This window comes from Macaca fascicularis, chromosome 11, assembly GCF_037993035.2.
Source record: "Macaca fascicularis isolate 582-1 chromosome 11, T2T-MFA8v1.1".
NCBI classification, from domain to species: Eukaryota; Metazoa; Chordata; class Mammalia; order Primates; family Cercopithecidae; genus Macaca; species Macaca fascicularis.
Genome location: NC_088385.1, coordinates 71,251,958 through 71,275,261, shown reverse-complemented (window position 1 = coordinate 71,275,261; position 23,304 = coordinate 71,251,958). Strand labels below are relative to the sequence as shown.

Here is a 23,304-nt window from a genome sequence, read left to right as displayed (position 1 = left end):
CCCCTTGATTATATGTTTGGTCATAAAGGTATCCCCATCACACTGTTGTGTCTGTTATCTTTCAGGGTCCTCTCCCTTCGGACCACATCTCTCTTTGAATATGTCCTTCGTGTTTAGGAGGTATACAAATGAGACAGAGACAACAAGAGCAGGTAGATATGCTGAGGCCAAAATTACATTCAAGTAAGTCTGGAAACAATGGTTCAACAAAGTTAAACATTTTTTTTTTTTTTTAACTGCAGAACAACATACATGTGCTAATTTATGTTGGGTGTCTCCGAGGAGGAGGAAATCAAGTACACATTGCTTCTCAGACTCATCTGGCCGCAAGATCCTTTATGATGGTAATATGGCTTGCATGTTTGTCCCCTTCAAATCTCACGTTGAAATGTAATCCCCAATGTGGGGATGGATCCCACATGCTGGCTTGGTGCCATCCTTGCAGTAATGAGTTCTCACTCTTCACGTGAGACCTGGTTGTTTAAAAGAGCTTGGAACTTCCTTCTCTCTTGCTCCCTCTTGCCATGTGATACACTGGCTTCTTCTTTGCCTTCCACCATGACTGGAAGCTTCCTGGCCTTCACCAGGAGCAGATGTCAGCACCATGCTTCCTATACAGTCTGCAGAACCATGGGCCCATAGAGCCCTTTTTTCTTTAAAAGTCACCCAGCCTCAGGCATTTTCTTTATAGCAATGCAAAAAATGGACTAACAGACGGAGTATATGAAAGAACAGTGAGTGTTCTGCCAACCATAGAATGTGATGAATTGAAATTCATCCTGCAAAAGATTTTGCTTCCTTCTTTGTTTTTTGTTCTCATTAACTATGAATGATTTTTTATTTTATCTTTTTAATTATTTTTTATTTTAAAAACACTTTGTTTTATGATTGCCTAGTCTTTTAAGTAAAGTCATAAAAATAATAGAGAGTAAAAGGGAGTTTCCCCATTTTTCCCTGTCCCAACTTCAACCCCACTTCCCAGAGTAAACAATGTCTAGAAGTCTGATGTGAACTTTATAACTATTTAAAGTGAGTGTGCAGCTGGACGCAGTGGTTCATGCCTGTAATCCCAGCACTTTGGGGGCCAAAGCAGGACGATCACTTGAGCCCAGGAGTTCAAGACCAGCCTGGGCAACATAGTGAGACTCCATCTCTACAAAAAGTATAAAAATTAGCTGGGCATGGTGGTGTGTGCCTGTAGTCCTAGCTACTAGGGAGGCTGAGGTGGGAGGATCGCTTGAGCCCAGGAGGTTGAAGCTGCAGTGGGCCATGATTGTGCTACTGTACCCCAGCCCAGGTGACAGAGCAAGACCGTGTGTCAAAAAAAAAAAAGTGTATGTGTCTGTATGTATGTACAGTATACTTACTTTTCTGTGTGCAAGTGGCATCATACTTACATCTTGCCCTGCAACCTGTTCTCTCTCTTATCCTTCCATAGCAATACATTAGTAAGTCCAGGTCTATTTCATTCTTTTTAGTAGCTTTGTAATATATTTTGATATCTGGTAGGGGTAGTATCTTCTTTCATATTCTTCCATGTTTATTCTTCCAGATGAAATTTAGAACATTTTATTTTGTTTCCCCCACAATATTTTTTGAATTTTAATTGTGACCACATCAAGATTATAGCTTAATGGGGGGGGGGGAGGAATTAATATCAATACAATATTGAATCCTTTCATTAAGAACAAAGGATACCTTTCCATGTATATCATATTTTATGTTCCTAAGACAACTTTTTAAGTATTTCTCTGATAGACCTTATACATGTCTTGTTAGGTTTATTTTTTAGGTATTTTGTTACTTCACTGATATTACAAATTTGCTTTTTTTGTTATTCTTGGTTATTATTTTTATAAAGAAAAACTATTAGTTTTGGTATACTAGTTTCACACATAGATACCTTATAGGATTCCTTCTTTTCTTTCTTTTTTTTGAGATGGATTTTCGCTCTCTGACCCAGGCTGGAGTGCAATGGTGCGATCTCAACTCATTGCAACCTCTGCCTCCCGGGTTCAAGCAATTCTCCTGCCTCAGCCTCCTGAGTAGCTGGGATTACAGACGTGCACCACCATGCCCTGCTAATTTTGTCTTTTAAGTGGAGACGGGGTTTCACCATGTTGGTCAGGCTGGTCTCGAACTCCTGACTTCAGGTGATCCAACCGCCTTGGCCTCCCAAAGTATTAGAATTACAGGCGTGAGCCACCGCACCCAGCCAGGATTCCTTATTTTCAGTTAATTATTTTTTTTTTTTTAATTTTCCTGATATATAATCATGTTGGGAGTAAATAATGCCAGTGGTATCTTTTCCTTTCCAAAAATTTTCAGTCACATTCTATCCCACTGGGTTTTTGCATCTTATGGTATGTTTAGAACAATATTACGTATTAGTGGTAATAGTGGAAATTCTTGCTTATTCCTCACTTTAATGGCAATATATCAGACATTGATGTTGGGTTTTAGTTTGTGGGATGTATAAAAATCATGTCAAGAAAATCTATTTCCATCCATTTCTATTTTACTAAGATTTTAAAAAACTCAGAAATACATGGTGAATTTTATTATATGCCTTTACAACATATATTGAAAATATCATAGGCTTTTTCCATCTTTTAAATCCATTGATATGGTGAATTACATTAATAGCTTCCTAATACTGAACCATATATGCACTACTGAAATGGACATTGAAGATAATTAATAATGCAAGAAAATTTCCCATAACTGAAAGACATGTGTTTCTAGCTTAAAAGGGCCTAATGAGTGTCTGGTTAAATAAATACTTTTTAAGCCAGGTGCGGTGGCTCATGCTTGTAATCCCAGCTACTCAGGGGGCTAAAGTGGGAGGATTGCTTAAGCCCAGGGGTTCGTGACCTGCCTGGGCAACATAATGAGTCCCCCATCCTTAAACAAACAAACAAACAAATAAATAAATAAATTTAAAAGCTCACTCCAAAGCACTTTATAGGGAAATTTCTGAATATTAGACATGAAATGCCTTTCACATACCCATTTTACAGAAAGCTACTAGATGTTCCACACTACAGTGAAGGATTAAACAAAGGAGAAGGAGGACTCAAGAAGTAAATGATCCAACTCAAGAAAGAGGTAAAGGGAATTCCCAGGATAAAGGCCCAACCAGGCCTGGAAAACAAACTGTCCACATTGGAACAAGAGAAAGGAGGGAATCAAGGAAAAAAGAGGGATCTGGGGTGGAGGTGGGGGTGTAGAAGTGCTCAGCTATCTAAAATGTTTAATTAGGCCAGCCATGGTGGCTCATGCCTCTAATCCCAGCACTTTGGGAGGCGGAGGCAGGTTGATCACCTGAGGTCAGGAGTTCGAGATCAGCCTGGCCAACATGGTGAAACCCTGACTCTACTAAAAATACCAAAATTAGCTGGGTGTGGTGGTGGATGCCTATAATCTCAGCTACTCGGGAGGTTGAGGCAGGAGAATCGCTTGAATCCGGGAGGTGGAGGTTGCAGTGAGCAGAGATTGCAGCATTGTATTCCATCGTGGGTGACACAGAAAGACTTCGTCTCAAAGAAAAAAATTTAAAAAAATAAATAAATAAATAAATAAATAAAATAAATAAAATGTTTTATTATATGAAAAATTGTATTGGGAAGCTATTGGCAAACATGGAAAGAATTAGAGATAAAGAAAACAAAAATTTTAAAAAATACAACAATAACAAGGTGGTACAAATTAGTTTGGACAGAGAAAGTTCAACTCTTTCCTACTGTTCATCAGATCGCGAAGATAGAGATAGAAAATGCTAATGTTTCTTTCTCTCAGGGACACACGGCAGCTATAAAGTGTCATAATGATCCCCTAAGAAATCCCTAAAGCCATGCACTATGAGAAACTTTGCTAATTGAAATAAACATCAGCAGCAGTGAAACATCCCACTATTGCCTGGAGGATCTAAGTCACACTGACACAAAAAAGGCAGCCTCGATTTCCAAGCCAGGTGCAGAAATTCAGATACGAATTTTGTGTGATTTCTAAGGAAACAGGAGCCTGGATCCCCCTCTGCAGTCCAGACCTGATGTTGACCCCTTCCCACACAGCCCTGCTTTGCACCTATGGAAACACTACTTCATTTAAATTTAACCTAAATTCTGGCCGGGCACGGTGGCTCACACCTGTAATCCCAGCACTTTGGGAGGCCGAGGTGGGCAGATTACGAGGTCAAGAGATCAGGACCATCCTGGCCAACATGGTGAAACCCTGTCTCTACTAAAAATACAAAAATTAGCTGGGCGTAGTGGCACGTGCCTGTAGTTCCAGCTACTCGGGAGGCTAAGGCAGGAGAATTGCTTGAACCTGGGAGGCGGAGTGAGCCGAGATCATGCCACTGCACTCCAGCCTGGGCTACAGAGCAAAAAAAAAAAAAAAAAAAAAAAGAAGAAAAAGAAAAAAGAAAAAAAAATAGAGGCTGGGCGCTGTGGCTCACGCCTGTAATCCCAACACTTTGGGAGGCTGAGGCAGGAGGATCATGAGGTCACGAGTTCGAGACCAGCCTGACCAACATGGTGAAATCCCATCTCTACTAAAAAAAAAAAAAATATATATATATATATATATATATATACACACAGGCCGGGCGCAGTGGCTCAAGCCTGTAATCCCAGCAGTTTGGGAGGCCGAGACGGGCGGATCACGAGGTCAGGAGATCAAAACCATCCTGGCTAACACGGTGAAACCCCGTCTCTACTAAAAAAATACAAAAAACTAGCCGGGCGAGGTGGTGGGCGCCTGTAGTCCCAGCTACTCGGGAGGCTGAGGCAGGAGAATGGCGTAAACCTGGGAGGCGGAGCTTGCAGTGAGCTGAGATCCGGCCACTGCACTCTAGCCTGGGCGACAGAGCGAGACTTCGTCTCAAAAAAACAAAAAAACAAAAAAAACCCAAAAAACAAAAATTAGCTGGGCGTGGTGGCATGCTCCTGAAATCCCAGCTACTCAGGAGGGAGAGGGAGGAGAATCGCTTGAACCCGGGAGGCAGAGGTTGTGGTGAGCCGAGATCCTGCCATTGCACTCCAGCCTGGGTAACAGAGTGAGACTCCCTCTCAAAACCAACCAACCGTAAATCCCACCCTTCTTCTAAATCCTAGAATAGCTCTGTAATTTCCTTTGATGAGATACTGCACAGTTCCTCTGGTTTGAGGTCTCTCCATGGTTGCATGGTCTACAGGTTTGTCTCCAGGGGGCTTAGGCTGATTGGACCAGAACAATTTGGAGGTTCTTGAGATTTGAGCCTTGCTGCTGCAACCGGGAGGGGAGTCTTGCCTCAGTAATAATGTGCGTATCTGAGACCCCTTAAGTCTCACCTGCCCAAGGTCTCTCTGTCTCCAGCTGCATAGGATTTGTACTGAATCTGGACATGATCACAATCTCCTTTGGCCCTTCACTGTTAGGGTATTACATATCTCCTGAGATCTGGGAGTTCTAATCAGACTTTGCTATCTTCTGGTGAAATCTGGCTTTTTTTTTTTTTTTTTTTTTGAGATGGAGTTCTGTTCTTATGGCCCACGCTGGAGTGCAGTGGTATGATCTCAGCTCACTGCAACCTCCGTCTCCTGGGTTCAAGTAATTCTTCTGTGTCAGCCTCCCGAGTAGCTGGGATTACAGGTGCCCACCACCACGACTGGCTAATTTTTGTGTGCGTATTTTTTTTTTTTTTGAGACAGAGTCTCACTCTGTCGCCCAGGCTGGAGGACAGTGGCACGATCTTGGCTCACTGCAAGCTCTGCCTTCCCGGTTCACACCATTCTCCTGCCTCAGCCTCCCGAGTAGCTGGGACTACCGGCGCCCGCCACTACGCCCGGCTAATTTTTTTTGTATTTTTAGTAGAGACGGGGTTTCGCCATGTTGGCCAGGCTGGTCTCGAACTCCTGACCTCAGGTGATTCGCCAGCCTCAGTCTCCCAAAGTGCTGAGATTACAGGCATGAGCCACTGCACCCGGCCTGAAATCTGGTTTTTAACAGCTCTCCTGTCTTTTAGCTGCTTGTGCAACGTGTAATATGTTGTTTGTCTCTGAGAACATTTCTCAGCCCCATCTATGCTTGAACGATTTGCTTCGGGAGGGCTTCTGTTTGTACATTTCACCTTCTGGGAGACTGCTGGTTCTTGGGTCAGCAGTCAGGACAGCTTCACTTTTTGGATGAGGGCAGAAACCCTCAGAAGCAATGTCTTTATTTTTGACCAACCATCAGCCAGTTTCTCATGGGATTGTTATTTTCTTCCAACAAACTTATGCTACCTCCTGATATAACTTTATTGAGGACGATTTAAAGTTGTAGTGACTGTAGTTTGAGGAACATTGGTATGAGTAAGATTGCTCATTAGAGCAGTGCCTCAGAATAAAAGGGGCTCGATTGCCTTAAGCAGAGGGAATTTTATTTAATGTAGGAGACCCCTCTCCATTCTTTGCTTTTGTATTTCAGGAACTAATAACTATTGATTTTTTTGTGTGTGTTATAATGGCTTGATAATATTGTCAAGGGTCTGAGTTATCGTTAAACCATTGGTAAGAACTCTGTGCGTGAAAATATTTTTTTCTGCATCTAAACTTTTTCCTCTCTCCTTGCAGAGGAAAAATAAATAGTCTTTTACAGTGATAGTTCCATATTTGTTTCAAGCTGGCTCCCTCTCACTTAGAGACAATTTGCCTTTTTTTTTTCAGAGATGGGGCCCTCACTATATTGCGTAGGCTGGACTTGAACTTCTGGACTCAAGTGACCCTTCTGTCTCCTGGGTAGTGAGGACTAAAGGCATGCACCACTGTGCCCGGCTGATCATTTGCTTTTACAGGCCACTAAATATAGAACAGATTTTGTGATGTCATCTTGTCCATTAGCCTTTCTTTTGCCCCACTGATGCACAGAGAATACATTCTACCAGGAGGTTACATCCTGCCCTCCAGCAGACAAGACACCAGAGTATCCATGCTAGAGTGTTCCTCTGCCAGTTCTTCCACGGCAGTTCTCTCTCTCAGGGCTTCTGATCTACATAAGTGTCCTTGAGAAAGCCATACAATGCTGGAGACAAATGGGGTGCTGTCTAATAAGCAGCCCCCTCCATTCTCTTCTTCCCTGTGGTGAGAGGTGGGTTTCTGTGTTGTCCAGATGTGCTTACATCTGCCTCCTTACAAGAAGCAGTAGACTTCCATTCGGTCATGCAATCTCAGTAACTGCTAAAACATGGGGCAGGAAGGGGTGAAAGGGAGAGCCAGAGAAGATCGTTAGTGTAAAGAGACTGTCTGAAAACAGGTAGGTCTTCTAGCTCTGATTTTCTGACCATCCTGAGAGTTTGTTTGTCTTATAAGTCATGATGAAAAGGAACTGAAAAAATATTTTTAAAAATAAATTAATGATAGGCTTTTGTCTTCAAGGGGGTGTCCTGGAAACAATGTTTGATTGGGCATTAGTAATGATTTGGAAAAGAAATGTTCAAGAGCTAGGCTGTGAAAGTGATGTCCTTGCCACAGAAATTAAATGACCAGGATGACTGCTGGGAACCCCAAAGTGCCCTGGAGCAGGTTACACAGAAAAGGAGGTCAGTTTCCATAAGCAGGAGCCTAAAATTTAGGGCTCATCCTATATATGGAGAGTCTAGATCTCAAATTTGTTTTGTTTTGTTTTGTTTTTGAGACAGAATCTTGCTCTATCGCCCAGGCTGGAGTACAGTGGCGCGGTCTCGACTCACTGCAGCCTCCACCTCCTGGGTTCCAGTGATTCTCCTGCCTCAGCCTCCGGGGTAGCTGGGGTTACAGGTGCATGCCACCACGTCTGGCTAATTTTTGTATTTTTAGTAGAGACAGGGTTTCACCACATCTCATATTTGTTTTTTAAAAAGAGCATGTATGCATTTGGTATGTAAACTCCTTAAGCAGGGTTTAACATAAGGTCTCAGATATTATGACAGTGAGCAATGCCAGTCCTGTTTCTGCAGATGAATGACATGGTGGTATACTATCTGACATCAAGAAACTTTCCTCCATGCTGCTCTTCAGCAACTCTGCTGCTGCTTTGTATTACTGTGTCTTAGTTTCACAGCATTTATGAAACTGGAAGGAACCTTTAAGATCAAGTCCAATCTGCACATTTTACAGACAAGAAAGCCCACATCAGAGAGATCTAAGTGACTTGCTCAAAGTCACACAGCTCTCAGTAGCACACCAGCTCTGACTCTGAAGTCCCACAAGCTCTCAAAGTAGCACAGCTCTCAGTAACCAGGTCTGACTCTGAAGTCCCTTGATCTTCCCAGCAGCCTACAATGCTCGTGAACTCTGTTTTTTATATATAGTTTGGGTTCCTCAACTAGATTAGAAATGGCTCCAGGCCATGGAATGTGGGCTTTCCTCATACACCCCTCCCCATTCTCCTCCTTCAAGACCATAGATTACCACGGTGTGTAAAATATGTACCGAATTCAGATTTACGACTTTCCTTCTGTATTTCTTCCTAAATCATGCCTTGGTGTAACTTACTGTCTTCTAGGGTACACAGAAGAGAGCTGCAGGGAGAGTCAGCTGAATTGTGCTGTTACAGGGAGTAAAGCCATTTGGGAGCCTTCACTTAATTAGTATTAAAATATCATGCACTGGTTTTGCCCTGAGACCATTTACATTTTCAAGCGGGGTTGATCGGGATGAAGGTATTAGTGAAACTTTGACATATTTCTGTCAACCTTTAGATGACTCTAGGATATTGATGAGTGACAGAAAGTTTAATCCTAGAGAGACAATGTGATGTTGATGGTTGCCACAATCCATTAATCTACACAGAAGGGTGGAACAAGGATCCCCAGGGATTAGCAGATTTCTAAGAATAAATTCATTCTTTTTTAACTCAAAATTCCATAGGGCTGTCTTCATAAGTCAATTCAGTAAAGCAAATAGTTATTGACTGCCCACATACAAAATACAAAACACTATGCTAAACACTGGAGATAGAAGAAAAGATAGTTCTTGCTCTTGAGGGGATATAATCCTATAAAGCACATATTTAAATAATCCCATTATGATAGAGTAATATTTCAACAGGATTTTTTTTTCTTGAGACGGAGTTTCACTCTGTCACCCAGGCTGCATGCAGTCTAGTGGTGCAATCTCAGCTCACTGCAGCCTCCGCCTCCCAGGTTCAAGCACTTCTTCTGCCTCAGTCTCCCGAGTAGCTAGGATTACAGGTGGCTGCCACCATGCCTGGCTAATTTTTGTATTTTTAGTAGACATGGGGTTTCACCATGGTGGCCAGGCTGGTCTTAAACTCCTGACCTCAAGTGATCTGCCTGCCTCGGCCTCACAAAGTTCTAGGATCACAGGCATGAGCCACTGCGCTTGGCCTCAACAAAAAAACTTTCTTTCATAATATTGTGTATAAGTGAAAAGATTGTTGGAATCAGGCTATCAATCTCCACAGTAATAAGAAAACTAACAAGCTTTACTTTGGAAAAATAGATAATCAAACTTTCTAAGTATAGATTTTCTACTGATGAAAGCTTTAAGTAAAATATTCAGTGAGGATTCGTATGTTCATATTCTGTTACTTACTCACCATTGCTCTGTGGTGTGATAAAAAGAGCAGCACACCAAGAATTAGATAATCTGGGATAAAGCTCTGGTTGTGCCTATGTAATAGTTTTGGGAGGTTAAGGTATCTAACCTTCTGGAGGTAGTTTGCTCATCTTATTTTTATTTTTTGAGACTGAGTCTTGCTCTGTTGCCCAGGCTGGGGTGCAGTGGCGCCATCTCAGCTCATTGCAACCTCTACCTCCTGGGCTCAAGTGATTCTTCTGGCTCAGCCTCCCAAGTAGCTGGGATTATAGGCACCCACCACCACACCCGGCTAATTTTTGTATTTTTAGTGGAGACGGGGTTTCACCATGTTGGCCCGGCTGATCTCGAACTCCTGACCTCAAATGATCCACCCACCTTGGCCTCCCAAAGTGCTGGGATTACACGCCTGAGCCACCGCCCCCAGCCTTTTTGCTTATCTTTAAAATGAAGCAATTGGTGAAGATGATTTTTCTTAAGTTCTCTTGGGGCTCTAACATCCCAAATTGTGCTAATCCATATCTGAAGAATGGTACATATAAACAGAGACTTGATATTATCCCTATTTTGACAGTGAGAAAGAATGAAAAAAAATTAAAGAAAAAATGGATGATTGAAATGTCCTAGGCATTATATTTTATAAATTTCTTATTTCTTTTTTAAATGAATTGCATGTTTTTTTTTTTTTGAGACGGAGGTTCACTCTTGTTGCCTAGGCTGGAGTGCAATGGCGCAATCTCGGCTCACCGCAACCTCCGCCTCCTGGGTTTTCAAGCAATTCTCCTGCCTCAGCCTCCCAAGTAGCTGGGATTACAGGTGTGCACCACCACACCCAGCTAATTTTGTATTTTTAGTAGAGATGGGTTTCTCCATGTTGGTCAGGCTTGTCTGGAACTCCCGACCTCAGGTGATCCACCTGCCTTGGCCTCCCAAAGTGCTGGGATTACAGGCATGAGCCACTGTGCCTGGCCTGCATGCGTTTAAATAAATTTCTTAATCACGCCTTGGTGATTATAGATCATAATCACTTCTGTGTTTTTTTTTTTTTTTTTTTTTTTTTTGAGACGAAGTTTAGCTCTTGTTGCCCAGGCTGGAGTACAAGGGCATGATCTTGGCTCACTGCAACCTCCGCCTCCCAGGTTCAAGTGATTCTCCTGCCTCAGTCTCCTGAGTAGCTGGGATTACAGGCACCAGCCACCATGCCCAGCTAATTTTTTTGTGTTTTTAGTACAGACTGGTTTTCACCATGTTAGCCAGGCTGGTCTTGAACTCCTCATCTCAGGTAATATACCCGCCTTGGCCTCCCAAAGTGCTGAGATTACAGGCGTGAGCCACGGGGCCTAGTCTTCACTTCTGTTTTTAAAGGAGGATCTGGCACTGGATAATCTGGCACATCATCAGATTATGTGTGATAATGTATCAAACACATAATACAATTGATGTAATTGTTAAGCACTTACATAAAATGCTGAGCTATACGGGTGTGAAAGAAACATAATTAGAATTTTGATTCAGTTGCAAGATGAAACATTATGAAGTGAGAGAATTGGCTTAAGTAGTGTAAGTAGTACAACCAGTGCTGCAGAGTATGAAGGCGAAAGCTGGGCTCCTGCGGGAACTGCAGATACCAGACTTGGAGGGGTCATCTACTCCCTTTAACCCCCTCTCCTCTGACCCTTGCATATTCCAGTCAGGCAGGACTGGACAGAAAAAGCAGGGCTTTATGTGGTAGCAAATATAAGGTGCTTTAAATTCTCACATCAAGAAATACCTGACTAAAATGTGATGCATAAACTGACGCAAATAAAAGAGATTTAAGGCCCACTGACCTTTTTAGTTTCCTATGGAAAGGAGGGGAACTCATTGTGACTTATTTTTTGTGTTCTGTTTTATTCTAAGATGTTTTAGTACTAGGACAAGTTAAGAGTCCCTGAGAATAAGAGCTGTTTTTGTTGTTTTTAAATACTAAACATTCTTCATCTCTCTCTAGTCAACTTTTCGGAATCGAAATGCCTAAAAAGCATACAATTGAATTGTAACAGTGTTCATGGCTTCTAATACTTCAGCCTCAAAATGCTTAACTTTATTTTCTCTCAATTTTCCCCCCAGATGACCAAGTGGGAAAATACCTTTTAAAGGCTTCAAGACTTTTTTTTCCCACGCCTCCCTGCCCACTTGAGGGAGGCTCCATTTAAAAACGTAACAGAAAAACATGGGTTTGAAATAAGGCATTAGCCTGAGGTGACTTACCCCCACCTTGGCTCCAGGGCAGCTTGGATTTCTGATTCTTTGAGCAGGTCAGTGATTTGGGGAACCAGTAAAAGAGCCGCGCTATTCTTCTGAAGGTCTCATGAAAGTCACTTCTTATGGCCATAGTGAGAACCAGGAGAGTTCCAGAACGACTCGCTACAGAGAGCATGGATGAGGAGCATAGTTAACACCCACATATGACACTTTAGCTGTGAACTGCCTTTCAGCCAATATGTCTGGGGACCACCTGTTAGCCCTAAATCCCCTTCCTCTGTCATTCTTTTGGCTTGTCCTTTAGGCCTTGGCCCTCATAACTAGAAACTGTATTAATAGATGTTCTTTCTAAAGAAAGAGTTTTAAGCTTTTTTAAAAGAAGCTCTAACCTAATGCAACACTTGGTAATTTTCAAGCATGGACCTCCTGACCTCGTTCATAAAAACACAATTATTTTCATAGAGGAGTGAAAAAAAAAAAAACCCAGTATCAACTAACTCAATTTCCAACAGAATTATCAGTGGTAAGTTGCAGGACTTAGTGGTGATGGGCAAGCAATCTCCCAAAGCCGTAGCCTTGATCCCATTTGTTTTGTGCATTTTTACTGGATAAATGAAACCTATTTTAAACTTTGGCAGGAATTTATCCCAGAAAAAAAAATTAGTTCTTATGAGTCAAAAAATGTGTAAAAGTGCCAGGCACAGGGGCTCACACCTGTAATCCCAGCACTTTGGGAGGCTGAGATGGGAGAACTGCTTGAGCCCAGGAGCTCAAGACCAGCCTAGGCAACAAAGTGCTGTCTCTACAAAAACAAACAAACAAAAAAACAAAACAAAAAAGCTGGGTGTGGTGGCATGTACCTATAGTCCCAGCTACTCAGGAGGCTGAGGTGGGAGGACTGCTAGAATCCAGATGAAGCTGCAGTGAGCTATGATTGCACTACTGCACTCCAGCCTGGGTGACAGAGCGAGACTGTATTTAAAAAAAAAAAAAAGTGCAAAAGAACATTTTCCCCCAGGGTCCTATTTTGATCTTTAACCATTTATTGAACAATTCTCTAGAACTTCTAACATTATTGAATCCCTTTCAGCATTTCAGCAGACATCAATGCCTAGTTGTCTACTACGCAGCTCGCACTGAGGTTCCCATCATCACTCCTGAGACTATGTCTAACAGTTGGTCTTTGTGCCTTCTGTTTATGTCAAAAGAAATAAACTTATTCATATATTCATTTAGGAGTTAAGTCGCTTAAACAGCCTGATGCTTGCTTTTTATATGCCACAACAAATTTTTGGAGCTGATTTACTCTCTAAAGAGAAACAAGGGATATTATTATATTGCCAATACGCCACAACAAATTTTTGGAGCTGATTTACTCTCTAAAGAGAAACAAGGGATATTATTATATTGCCAGTTTTTATTTCCAGATCAGATGTTTTTGTTTTCTATTCCACTTTCAGTATTTCTTAAGAATTTGGACATATTCTTCTTATAAGTGACAAGTGGGGAGCAAGTCCAACTAAAACAACAGTGTAAGAGTTTTTCAGGTCTTCTTAAAAGTGGGATGTGGGGTGGAGAATCCAGCTAAAACAGTACTGGTAAGATTTCTTTAAATGTTTTTCCCTTCAACTGTGTCTGCCCCAGCACTTACCAGTTTCAAAATTTTGTTTGAGTAATTGTAAATTTTCTGCAGCTCTCAAAGACAAAGCACAATGTATAAAACACATCTGAGTAAGGTGAAATTAGAAACAAAAGACTAGCTCTTGGCCAGGTGTGGTGGCTCACACCTGTAATCCCAGCACTTTGGGAGGCTGAGGCAGGCGGATAACCTGAGGTCAGGAGTTTGAGACAAGCCTGACCAACATGGTGAAACCCCATCTCTAATAAAAATACAAAAATTGGCCAGGCATGGTGGTGGGCACCTGTAATCTCAGTTACTTGGGAGGCTGAGGCAGGAGAATCACTTGAACCCGGGAGGCGGAGGTGGCAGTGAACCGAGACTGCACCATTGCACTCCATCCTGGGCAACAAGAGTGAAACTCCATCTCAAAAAAAAAAAAAAAGACTAGCTCTGGTGGTGGCTGTAATTCTGAAAAGGGAATAAATTGTTGACATTTCAGTTGAGAGTGCTTATTCCTACTGATAGTTCCTTTCTTAATTCTAAACAATCTATCTCTTACTTTTAACACAGATCACCACAAAAGGTAAACACTATTGCAAAAACAAAAACCAAAGAAATAAAAACAATCTAAACCAAAACAACCATAAAAAGTTCAGGATTATTGTAATTTTTTTCTGGATAATTTATTGATAAAGACACTACCATTTGTAAAGAAATGTTGATTTTTTAATATCTAAGAAGCATTTCTTTTTGACATGGTATAATCAGGTCTATAAGCCAATAATTTGGTAACCTCCAAAATAATGGCAGCTGGATTTTTTTTTTTTTTTTTTTTTTTTTTTTGAGATGGTGTCTCACTCTGTTGCCCAGACTGGAGTGTAGTGGTGTGATCTCAGCTCACTGCAACCTCCACCTCCCGGGTTCAAGTGATTCTCCTGCCTGAGCCTCCTGAGTAGCTGGGACTACAGGTGCGTGCCACTACACCCAGCTAATTATTTTATTTTTATTTATTTATTTTTTTGAGATGGAGTCTTGTTGTGTTGCCAGGCTGGAGTGCAGGTGGCACAATCTCAGCTCACTGCAACTCTGCCTCCCAGGTCCAAGCAATTCTCCTGCCTCAGCGTCCCAAGTAGCTGGGACTACAGGCGCATGCCACCACGCCTGGCTATTTTTTGTATTTTTAGTAGAGATGGGGTTTCACCATGTTGGCCAGGATGGTCTTGATCTGTTGACCTCGTGATCCACCCACCTCAGCCTCCCAAAGTGCTGGGATTACAGGTGTGAGCCACCATGCTCAGCCTAATTTTTTATTTTTAGTAGAGACGGGGTTTCACCATGTTGGCCAGGCTGGTCTCGAACTCCTGACCTCAGGTGATTGGCCTGCCTCAGCCTCCCAAAGTGCTGAGATTACAGGCATGAGCCACTGCACCCGGCTGGCAGCTCAAATTTTAGGAGACTTAATGGGATTATTTTTCCCATTTCTTTCCTAACCTTACATTCCTGTTTATTTACTTGAAGCTATCCTTTTTTTTTTTTTTTTTGAGACGAAGTCTCACTCTTGTTGCCCAGGTTGGAGTGCAGTGGCGCAATCTTGGCTCACTGCAACCTCTGCCTCCTAGGTCCAAGCGTTTCTCTTGCCTCAGCCTCCCAAATAGCTGGGATTACAGACATCTGCCACCATGCCCGGCTAATTTTTGTATTTTTAGTAGAAACAGGGTTTCACCATGTTGGCCAGCCTGGTCTCGAACTCCTGACCTCAGGCAATCCGCCCGCCTTGGCCTCCCAAAGTGTTGGGATTACAGGCGTGAGTCACCGCACCTGGCCAAAGCTATCCCTTCTTTTCATATACTTTATATTCACTTATTTCACTTTTATTTTTTCCGCTGTCCGTACTTTAACTTGTTTTTTTTTTTTTTTGTTTTTGTTTTTTTTTTTTTTTGAGACTGAGTCTGGCTCTGTCGCCCAGGCTGGAGTGTAGTGGCCGGATCTCAGCTCACTGCAAGCTCCGCCTCCCGGGTTTAGGCCATTCTCCTGCCTCAGCATCCCGAGTAGCTGGGACCACAGGCGCCCGCCACCTCGCCCGGCTAGTTTTTTGTATTTTTTAGTAGAGACGGGGTTTCACCGTGTTACCCAGGATGGTCTCGATCTCCTGACCTTGTGATCCGCCCGTCTCAGCCTCCCAAAGTGCTGGGATTACAGGCTTGAGCCACCGTGCCCGGCTTAACTTGTTTTATGCTAAGAGTTCTATCTACTAACTCTTCTATTTTAATTTTTTGAGACAGGGTCTCTCTCTGCCACCCAGGCTGGCAATCATAGCTTGCTGTAAGCTTTAACTCCTCGACTCAAGCAGTCTTCACAGCTCAGCCTTGAGTAGCTGGGACTGTGGCACATGCCAGCATGCCTGGCTAATTAACATTTGTTTTTTTGTCGAGACAGGGCTCTCGCTATGTTTCCCAGGCTGGTATAGAATTCCTGATCTCAAGTGATATCCCTGCCTCAGCCTCCCATAGTGCTGAGATTATAGGCATGAGCCATCACACACGTCTATTTGTTATATATACTATTTTTATACCATTAATTGCTATCTTTTCAAAATATAATATTTAAAAAAGACTACTAAAGTGAAGATACAACTTATTTTAAAGCTAATTTCATTTAAATAGTCACTGAAAATTAGCAGACTGGTATCACCATGCATTTATTTATTTAAAATGTTTTCAAAAAATAAATATTTTGAATGAGGATGCATTTTTGAGGGTAAAATACTGAAAGCAAGAATGCTTCTCTTCCATGTCACTGTAATGGGCGAATAAAAGAGTCAAACTTAAAAAATACTACTGTGAGGCCGGGCGCGGTGGCTCAAGCCTGTAATCCCAGCACTTTGGGAGGCCGAGACGGGCGGATCACGAGGTCAGGAGATCGAGACCATCCTGGCTAACACGGTGAAACCCCGTCTCTACTAAAAAAATACAAAAAAACTAGCCGGGCGCGGTGGCGGGCGCCTGTAGTCCCAGCTACTCGGGAGGCTGAGGCAGGAGAATGGTGCAAACCCGGGAGGCGGAGCTTGCAGTGAGCTGAGATCCGGCCACTGCACTCCAGCCTGGGCGGCAGAGCGAGACTCCGTCTCAAAAAAAAAAAAAAAAAAAATACTACTGTGGAATAGATATATTCCTATCAATACTATTAATAAAAATACAATATATCTCTTGAAAGCAAGAATGCTTCTCTTCCATGTCACTGTAATGGGGGAATAAAAGAGTCAAACTTAAAAAATACTACCGTGGAATAGATATATTCCTATCAATACTATTAATAAAAATACAATCTCCACATAAAATTTCTATTTATTGGTGTTCTTTGCTAGAGGTGCTGAAATAAAAACTAAATTGGCAAATATATCAAATAATCACATAATTTGAGTAAAATTTTATCTAATATTCAGTGATGTAAGCTTTTAAACTATACAAGATACCCATATTAGATGGTCAAATGGAAAATTAAAGAGGGATTAAATACTTCCTTGCCCCACACACTCTCAAACTAAACAGGTAACTGACAGTGGATAACTGTATTATTTAAATAAAGGCATTCACCCTTGCATTTATTTGTTATGTGTACATATGATGCCTAAAATTATCCACTACAATAATGCATCATAATCTCACATAAAATTCTAATCTTCTCATCTCTTAAAACTGATGGTTACTGATGTTCTTGGTACACAAATTTATTTTTCTTTAGGATATGTTCTTTTTATGATATGCAGATTGTATGTAATCACACTTCACCAGTCTGAAAAGCCAGAAACCAAAACCAAAAGAAAGAAAAGTCCTGTTGGATAAAATGATGAAATAATTTCTTGCTAAGCACAATCCTTTGGTCTAGAACTCTGGGTAGATTTTTCAGAGAAAACAATTCCTTTTTGGCTGGGCGTGGTGACTCACACCTCTAATCCCAGCACTTTAGGAGGCTGAGGCGGGCAGATCACTTGAGGCCAGGAATTTGAGACCAGCCTGACCAACATGGTGATACCTCATCTCTACTAAAAATACAAAAATTAGCCAGGCGTGGTGGTGCACGCCTGTAATCCCAGCTACTTGGGAGGCTAAGGCAGGAGAACTGCTTGAACCTCGGTGGCCGAGGTTGCAGTGAGCAGAGATCACACCACTGTACTCCAGCCTGAGCTACAGAGCAAGACTTGTCTCAAAAAAAAAAAAAAAAAAAAGAAAATGTTTCTTTTCAATTTGTATACCCTAAGTATATGAAAGAACTTCTATACTAAATTTAGAATTAGTGGGTTTAGAAGAGACACAAAATTGTTCCTACATCCAATATTCTGAGAGTAGTTTATGATTACCATCTATATTGTTACTTTCAAAAGACAACTTTTGCTTCACAAACTGAATATATAGAAACACATGAACTCTTTACAGTAAAATTGAGAAATTTATTTTTTTTCCATGAAATAGTAAGCAGAATTAAAGAAATATACAGCTTAAAACAGTTGAAATGACCTTAGAATTTTAATGACAATTATACATTTATGGCCAAAGGAAAAAAATGAGTAGTTTTTAATAATGAATTCACTTTAAAATGTCTGCTTAATAATTCATCTGAAATTACATGGATACAAGGATAACTGGGATCTGGGCACCTTGTAAAATAAAATAATGCCACTTTATCCTTCTCAAAAAAATTGTTATCCCAGTATAACAGTGGTGCGGTTCTGCTCCCCACTCACAGTAGCCACTGTGCTACCATTTACAAACGTGTCAACTCAGTCTTCCTGATTTGTAAGGATGCCTATTTTGGTTCCGCTTAAAAATATTTCCAGTAGGCAGTCAGAGAAAATGCCTTATTTAGCCCCACTCAGAGTAGAGGATCAGTATGTCAACACATTGGTCGGTCATGGCTTTCTTCTCGTGCTCACTGAGGTCAAATTTCCTCATATAATTATAAATGTTAAAAGATAAAATTACATCTTCACAGCAGCCAAAAATTTATATTTTTTTATGTATTTACAATATTGTACATATTTACATGACCACATCAAATACTGAATTGTAGAAACAAGTGACTATCTATAAAGGCATTCATTTAATGCCCAAGCGTTATTTTCTTGTGCAAACAGAAACTTTTCTCAAACTTCTATTAGAAAGCTAAAGACAGTCAACGTTGCGAAGGCCACCATCCATGGTTAAAGAGCCAAACCTAAAACACACACAAAAAGAAAAAAGGTAATCTCAAAAGTTGAATTTATGTATAAAGGCCCCCAACCTTAAAATACTTTTCAGAGGAATAAATAGCTATTTATTTTTAAAGAGTTTAAGCAACTACCATTTGTTCTATTTCTTACTGGAACAGCATGGTATTATCATAAATACATGAAAAACCGACGTAATGATGTAATTAAGAAACTGTTAGTAAGAACTGGATAATTTCTTTCTGGTGGGGTGGGATTTATAAACTAAGATAGAGTTGGGGCAGGGCGAGGTGGCTCATGCCTGTAATCCCAGCACTTTGGGAGGCCGAGGCAGGAGGATCACTTGAGGTCACGAGTTTGAGACCAGCCTGGCCTATATGGCAAAACTCCTTCTCTACTAAAAATACAAAAATTAGCTGGGTGTGGTGGCACATGCCTATAGTCCCAGTTACTCAGGAGGCTGAGGCAGAATTGCTTGAACCCAGGAGGCAGAGGTTGCAGTGAGCCGGGATCATGCCACCACACTCTAGCCTGGGTAACAGAGTGAGACTTTGTCTCAAAAAAAAAAAAAAAAAAAGATACCGAGTTGGGAGTGTGACATACCCAACAGAAGTTGAGAAATGATACCTTGCTAGAGAACACAATGCTATTTTGGGGAGCAGTGGGAAGTAAAGTTGGGTGAACAGGCTGGAACCAGACTATTATACTCTTTGAATGGAAGTATAAATTTAGACTTGACTTTCATGGTAACAGGAGTTTAGAAACTTTTGAGCCAAATAAGTCGTATGATTACATCAGTATTCTGAAAGATGATTTTGGCTGTAATACCCAAGACAGATGGGAAGAGCTTGGGGTTAAGAAAAAAATAGGTTGGTTATTACCATACATCACATATGAAAGGGAAAGGAAATCTGAATGAGGGTGACGAGGGGAAATATGGGAGCCAAACTTGTTGAGAGGGAATAAAGAAGATTAAGTGTCAAAAATAATTTATGTTTAAGGGAATAGGAGAAAGGTGGTACCTTCAAACAGGATTAAGGAGATTAGAGGGAAAATTGAGTTAGGACAGATGATTTTAGATTCAAAAAAAAATTTGAAGTGATAGTGGGTTATCCACATGGAGACAGAGTAGTATAATACTCTGAACAAAATCTGGCTTCCATTACTAGTTTTGTCACTTAACATTTAAGTTAAGATTATGCCATGTTATATCACCCATATATTGTCAAGAAATCTGCAAATAAAACATAGGAGGAATTGACTTACTAAATGTGGTTTAGGAAGTTGGGACTTTATTCCTCAAGGAATAAGTGGTTAAATATAAAAGTTTGTTACAAGCACATCTTTGGCCAGGCACGGTGGCTCACACCCATAATCCCAGCACTTAGGGAGGCCGAGGCAGGTGGATCACGAGGTCAAGAGATCGAGACCATCCTGGCCAACATGGTGAAACCCTGTCTCTACTAAAAATACAAAAATTAGCTCGGCATGATGGCGTGTGCCTGTAGTCCTAGCTACTTGGGAGGTTGAGGCAGGAGAATCGCTTGAACCCGGGAGGCAGAGGTTACGGTGAGTCAAGATCGTACCACTGTACTCCGGCCTGGTGACACAGTGAGACTCTGTCTCAAAAAAAAAAAAAAAAAAAAAAAAAAAGCACATCTTTATAGTCTCTTCTACTTGGTGATCTTTAAGCCTGAAAGGATTTAGCTAAAGCTGTGAAGAAACTGTAAACTGTATACTATAAAAAAGTTAGATAATTACTATAAACAAAATATTTTTAAAAATTAACAAGTAATTCTCCCCAAAAATGGAAATTGAACAAACATATTAAACAATGTTTGACAGCACTATAAACCACAGAAATATAAATTAAAATAAGATCTCAGTTTTTACTAAACAAATTGGCAAACGTTTAAAAGACATTATACATTCAATGTTGCCAAACGAATAGGTTTTGTCTGTTTAGGACTATAACAAACACCCTTTTAAAGAACAAAATTGACCGGGTGCGGTGGCTCATGCCTGTAATCCCAGCACTTTGGTAGACTGAGGTGGGTGGATCACCTGAGGTCAGGAGTTCAAGACCAGCATGGCCAACATGGTGAAACCCCATCTCCACTAAAAATACAAAAAACTAGCTGGGTGTGGTGGTGGGCTCCTGTAATCAGCTACTCAGGAAGCTGAGGAAGGAAGAATCACTTGAACTTGTGAGGTGGAGGTTACAGTGAGCTGAGATTGTGCCATTGGACTCCAGGCTGGGCAACAGAGAAACCCCGTCTCAGGAAAAAAAAAAAAAAAACAACCAAATTAGTAAAACCCAACACAATTTAAATTGGCATACTCTCTGACCCAAAAATTCCATATCCTTTTTTTTTTTTTTTTGAGACAGAGTCTCGCTCTGTCACCCAGGCTGGAGTGCAGTGGCATGATCTTGGCTCACTGCAACCTCCACCTCCCAGATTTAGGTGATTCCTCGTGCTTCAGCCTCCCCAGTAGCTGGGATTACAGGTGTGCACCACCATGCCCGGCTAATTTTTGTATTTTTGGTAGAGACAGCATTTTGCCATGTTGCCTAGGCTGGTCTTGAACCCCTGAGCTCAGGCAATCTGCCTGCCTCAGCTTCCCAAAGTGCTAGGATTACAGGTGTGAGCCACCATGGCCGGCCAAATGTGAAATATTTTTATTAGCATTACAAGGGTTTGAGAACCCATAGAGGAGCACCTAAGGGCTTGAAAAAGAAAGGGTTCTATTAAAGAGCCGAATATGACTTAATTTCTCTGAGGAATCAGGATAAGGAAAACAGCCATCCAAAAATTGCTTTATTGCCTCTTCAGGTTTTCAAATCTCTTTTGGCCTTATCTATTAGGATTCTGCAGATAATAAGCAGACACCTAGCTCCTCAAAGTACTGCATTTACCTATGGCTTTCACCTGCAAGGAGGTGTGCAGAGGACTCTGTGAGCTACTCAGCACCAGAGTCCTGGAATCTTAACAGGCAACTCTGACTCACCAAATTGAAAATTATGATTCCAATGAATTAAGTTATAAAAATAATGTAAATAGAGTTTGATCTTTACAAACTGATTCAAATAAGCAAGTAATTTGATTAACCAGTGCTTCTATAAAATGGAACTAATCAACCATTAAAAGGCATCACAAATACGCAATCATAGAGAGAAAAACCTGAGTTCTGACTTTTCGACCCTTTACCTATTGACACAGGGAAGATATAAGTACAGATGTGTATGAACTCAACTGCAAAGAAAATCATAATAATTATTTTTGTATTACTCACCTTTCTAAAATGTGGTTATTTTCAGCAAGTTCTTTAACCACCCCTTCCATCTCTTCCTTTAATTTCTTCATACTATATAAAATAAACAAGCACTTTTGCTCAGAAAAACTATGCAAATGTTTTAGAAGGATGTTTATGTTTCAGTTTTCTAAATTTAACTAGTCAATAAATAACTTTATTAAACATTGTACTACAACAAACATAAAAAATTTCAAAATGTAAGAGCAAGAGCACAAACTGCAATGAAAGCAAATGGAAACACTACAGTTTCCAAATGATAGTTTCTTACCCAAGAGTCATTTCTACTAATGTGTTAGAACTTGGATAAATTGGAGTCACGGTATGTTTGATTCCACTGGAAGCGGCAAACATTTTCTGAGGCAGAGTTTCTTGTAACTAAAACATCCAAAAAAAAAAAAAAAGAAAAAGAAAAAATCCCCACATTAATCACAGAACAAAAGTACTTACTACAGATCTGACATCAAGTGTTACAGCTTTTAATAAGTCCTTTATAAAAACTTTAAATTTTGATTTCAAAACTATCAATGATACAATACTTAAATCAACACCCTTTTAAGAAAGAAACTTTTCTTAGTTGATAAAAGAATGGTTTATCAGCTGTTTTTAGTTGTAAAACATCTACATTCTTAAAACTTGGCTCAAAATACATATTAAAAATTGGTGAGTAGAACTGAATGCAGGCACATTATATCCCATTTCTCCCCTTTCAATCACTATCAGTTATAAACTGAGAAGAATTTTAATTTTTCCTAATGAGAAAAAAGCTTTTTTTCTTTTGATAGCTGTACCTACCTCATTAGTATAGTCTTGATATTTTGATACTTCTTCTTCAATATCAAAACACTGATTAGTCAGAGATAATAACTGTTTCCTAAGATGAAGCATCTTTCTGAAAACCAAGAAGAATCAACTGATATGCAGTCTAGTGAAACATTCTTACTTCAAATGTACATTTATATTGTGCAGTCAACCACTAATCATTCCAAAAGTTTACTCACCTCATCCATTCTTCCGACTTACTCAAAAATGCCTCGTACTTTTTAACACATTCATCTGTAAAGTGCGTCATAGCTTTGGTTGCATGGTAATACAGTTTTTGCCTGTAATTTAGAAATAATCCAAGACACTTAAACCAATGTCACTGTTTCTACTTTCGATATTTATAAATTTTCAAATATATGAAATGTATCTTTTTCTTATAATGATTGTTGTGGCTTTAGAGTATTTAGAGTAGAAAGTAAACGTTTCTAAGACATTATAGCAGCAAGAAGATAAAGAGAAGGTTCAAAATGGATGTAAAAAAAATGCCTATTGAATGAGGTTAAAGTTAAGATGGTGGTTAAGTCTGCCCTCGCCTGTGC

General features: G+C 40.6%; 2 protein-coding genes across 6 annotated transcripts in view; both read right to left on the bottom strand.

The window, feature by feature from the left end:
• The window catches only part of RASSF3 (Ras association domain family member 3), a 192,168-nt gene extending 180,213 nt beyond the window's left edge, over positions 1 to 11,955 (bottom strand). Inside the window, exon 1 of the mRNA XM_045365562.2 lies at positions 11,811 to 11,955. Coding sequence (XP_045221497.1) covers positions 11,811 to 11,934 — 124 coding nt within the window. The 5' untranslated portion in view covers positions 11,935 to 11,955. The remainder of the gene's footprint in view (positions 1 to 11,810) is intronic.
• A 5,896-nt stretch (positions 11,956 to 17,851) lies between these two features.
• Positions 17,852 to 23,304, bottom strand: part of TBK1 (TANK binding kinase 1) — a 48,866-nt gene continuing 43,413 nt past the window's right edge. For all 5 annotated transcript variants that reach the window (XR_012420435.1, XM_015431150.3, XM_065524528.1 and 2 more), the window contains 5 exons: positions 22,942 to 23,043; positions 22,736 to 22,832; positions 22,212 to 22,318; positions 21,923 to 21,994; positions 17,852 to 18,636 (listed from right to left, as the gene is read on the bottom strand). Coding sequence is in view for 4 of the 5 variants with exons in the window: in XM_015431150.3 (XP_015286636.2) it covers positions 18,585 to 18,636; positions 21,923 to 21,994; positions 22,212 to 22,318; positions 22,736 to 22,832; positions 22,942 to 23,043 (430 nt within the window). In the remaining variant the exon portion in view is untranslated. The remainder of the gene's footprint in view (positions 18,637 to 21,922; positions 21,995 to 22,211; positions 22,319 to 22,735; positions 22,833 to 22,941; positions 23,044 to 23,304) is intronic.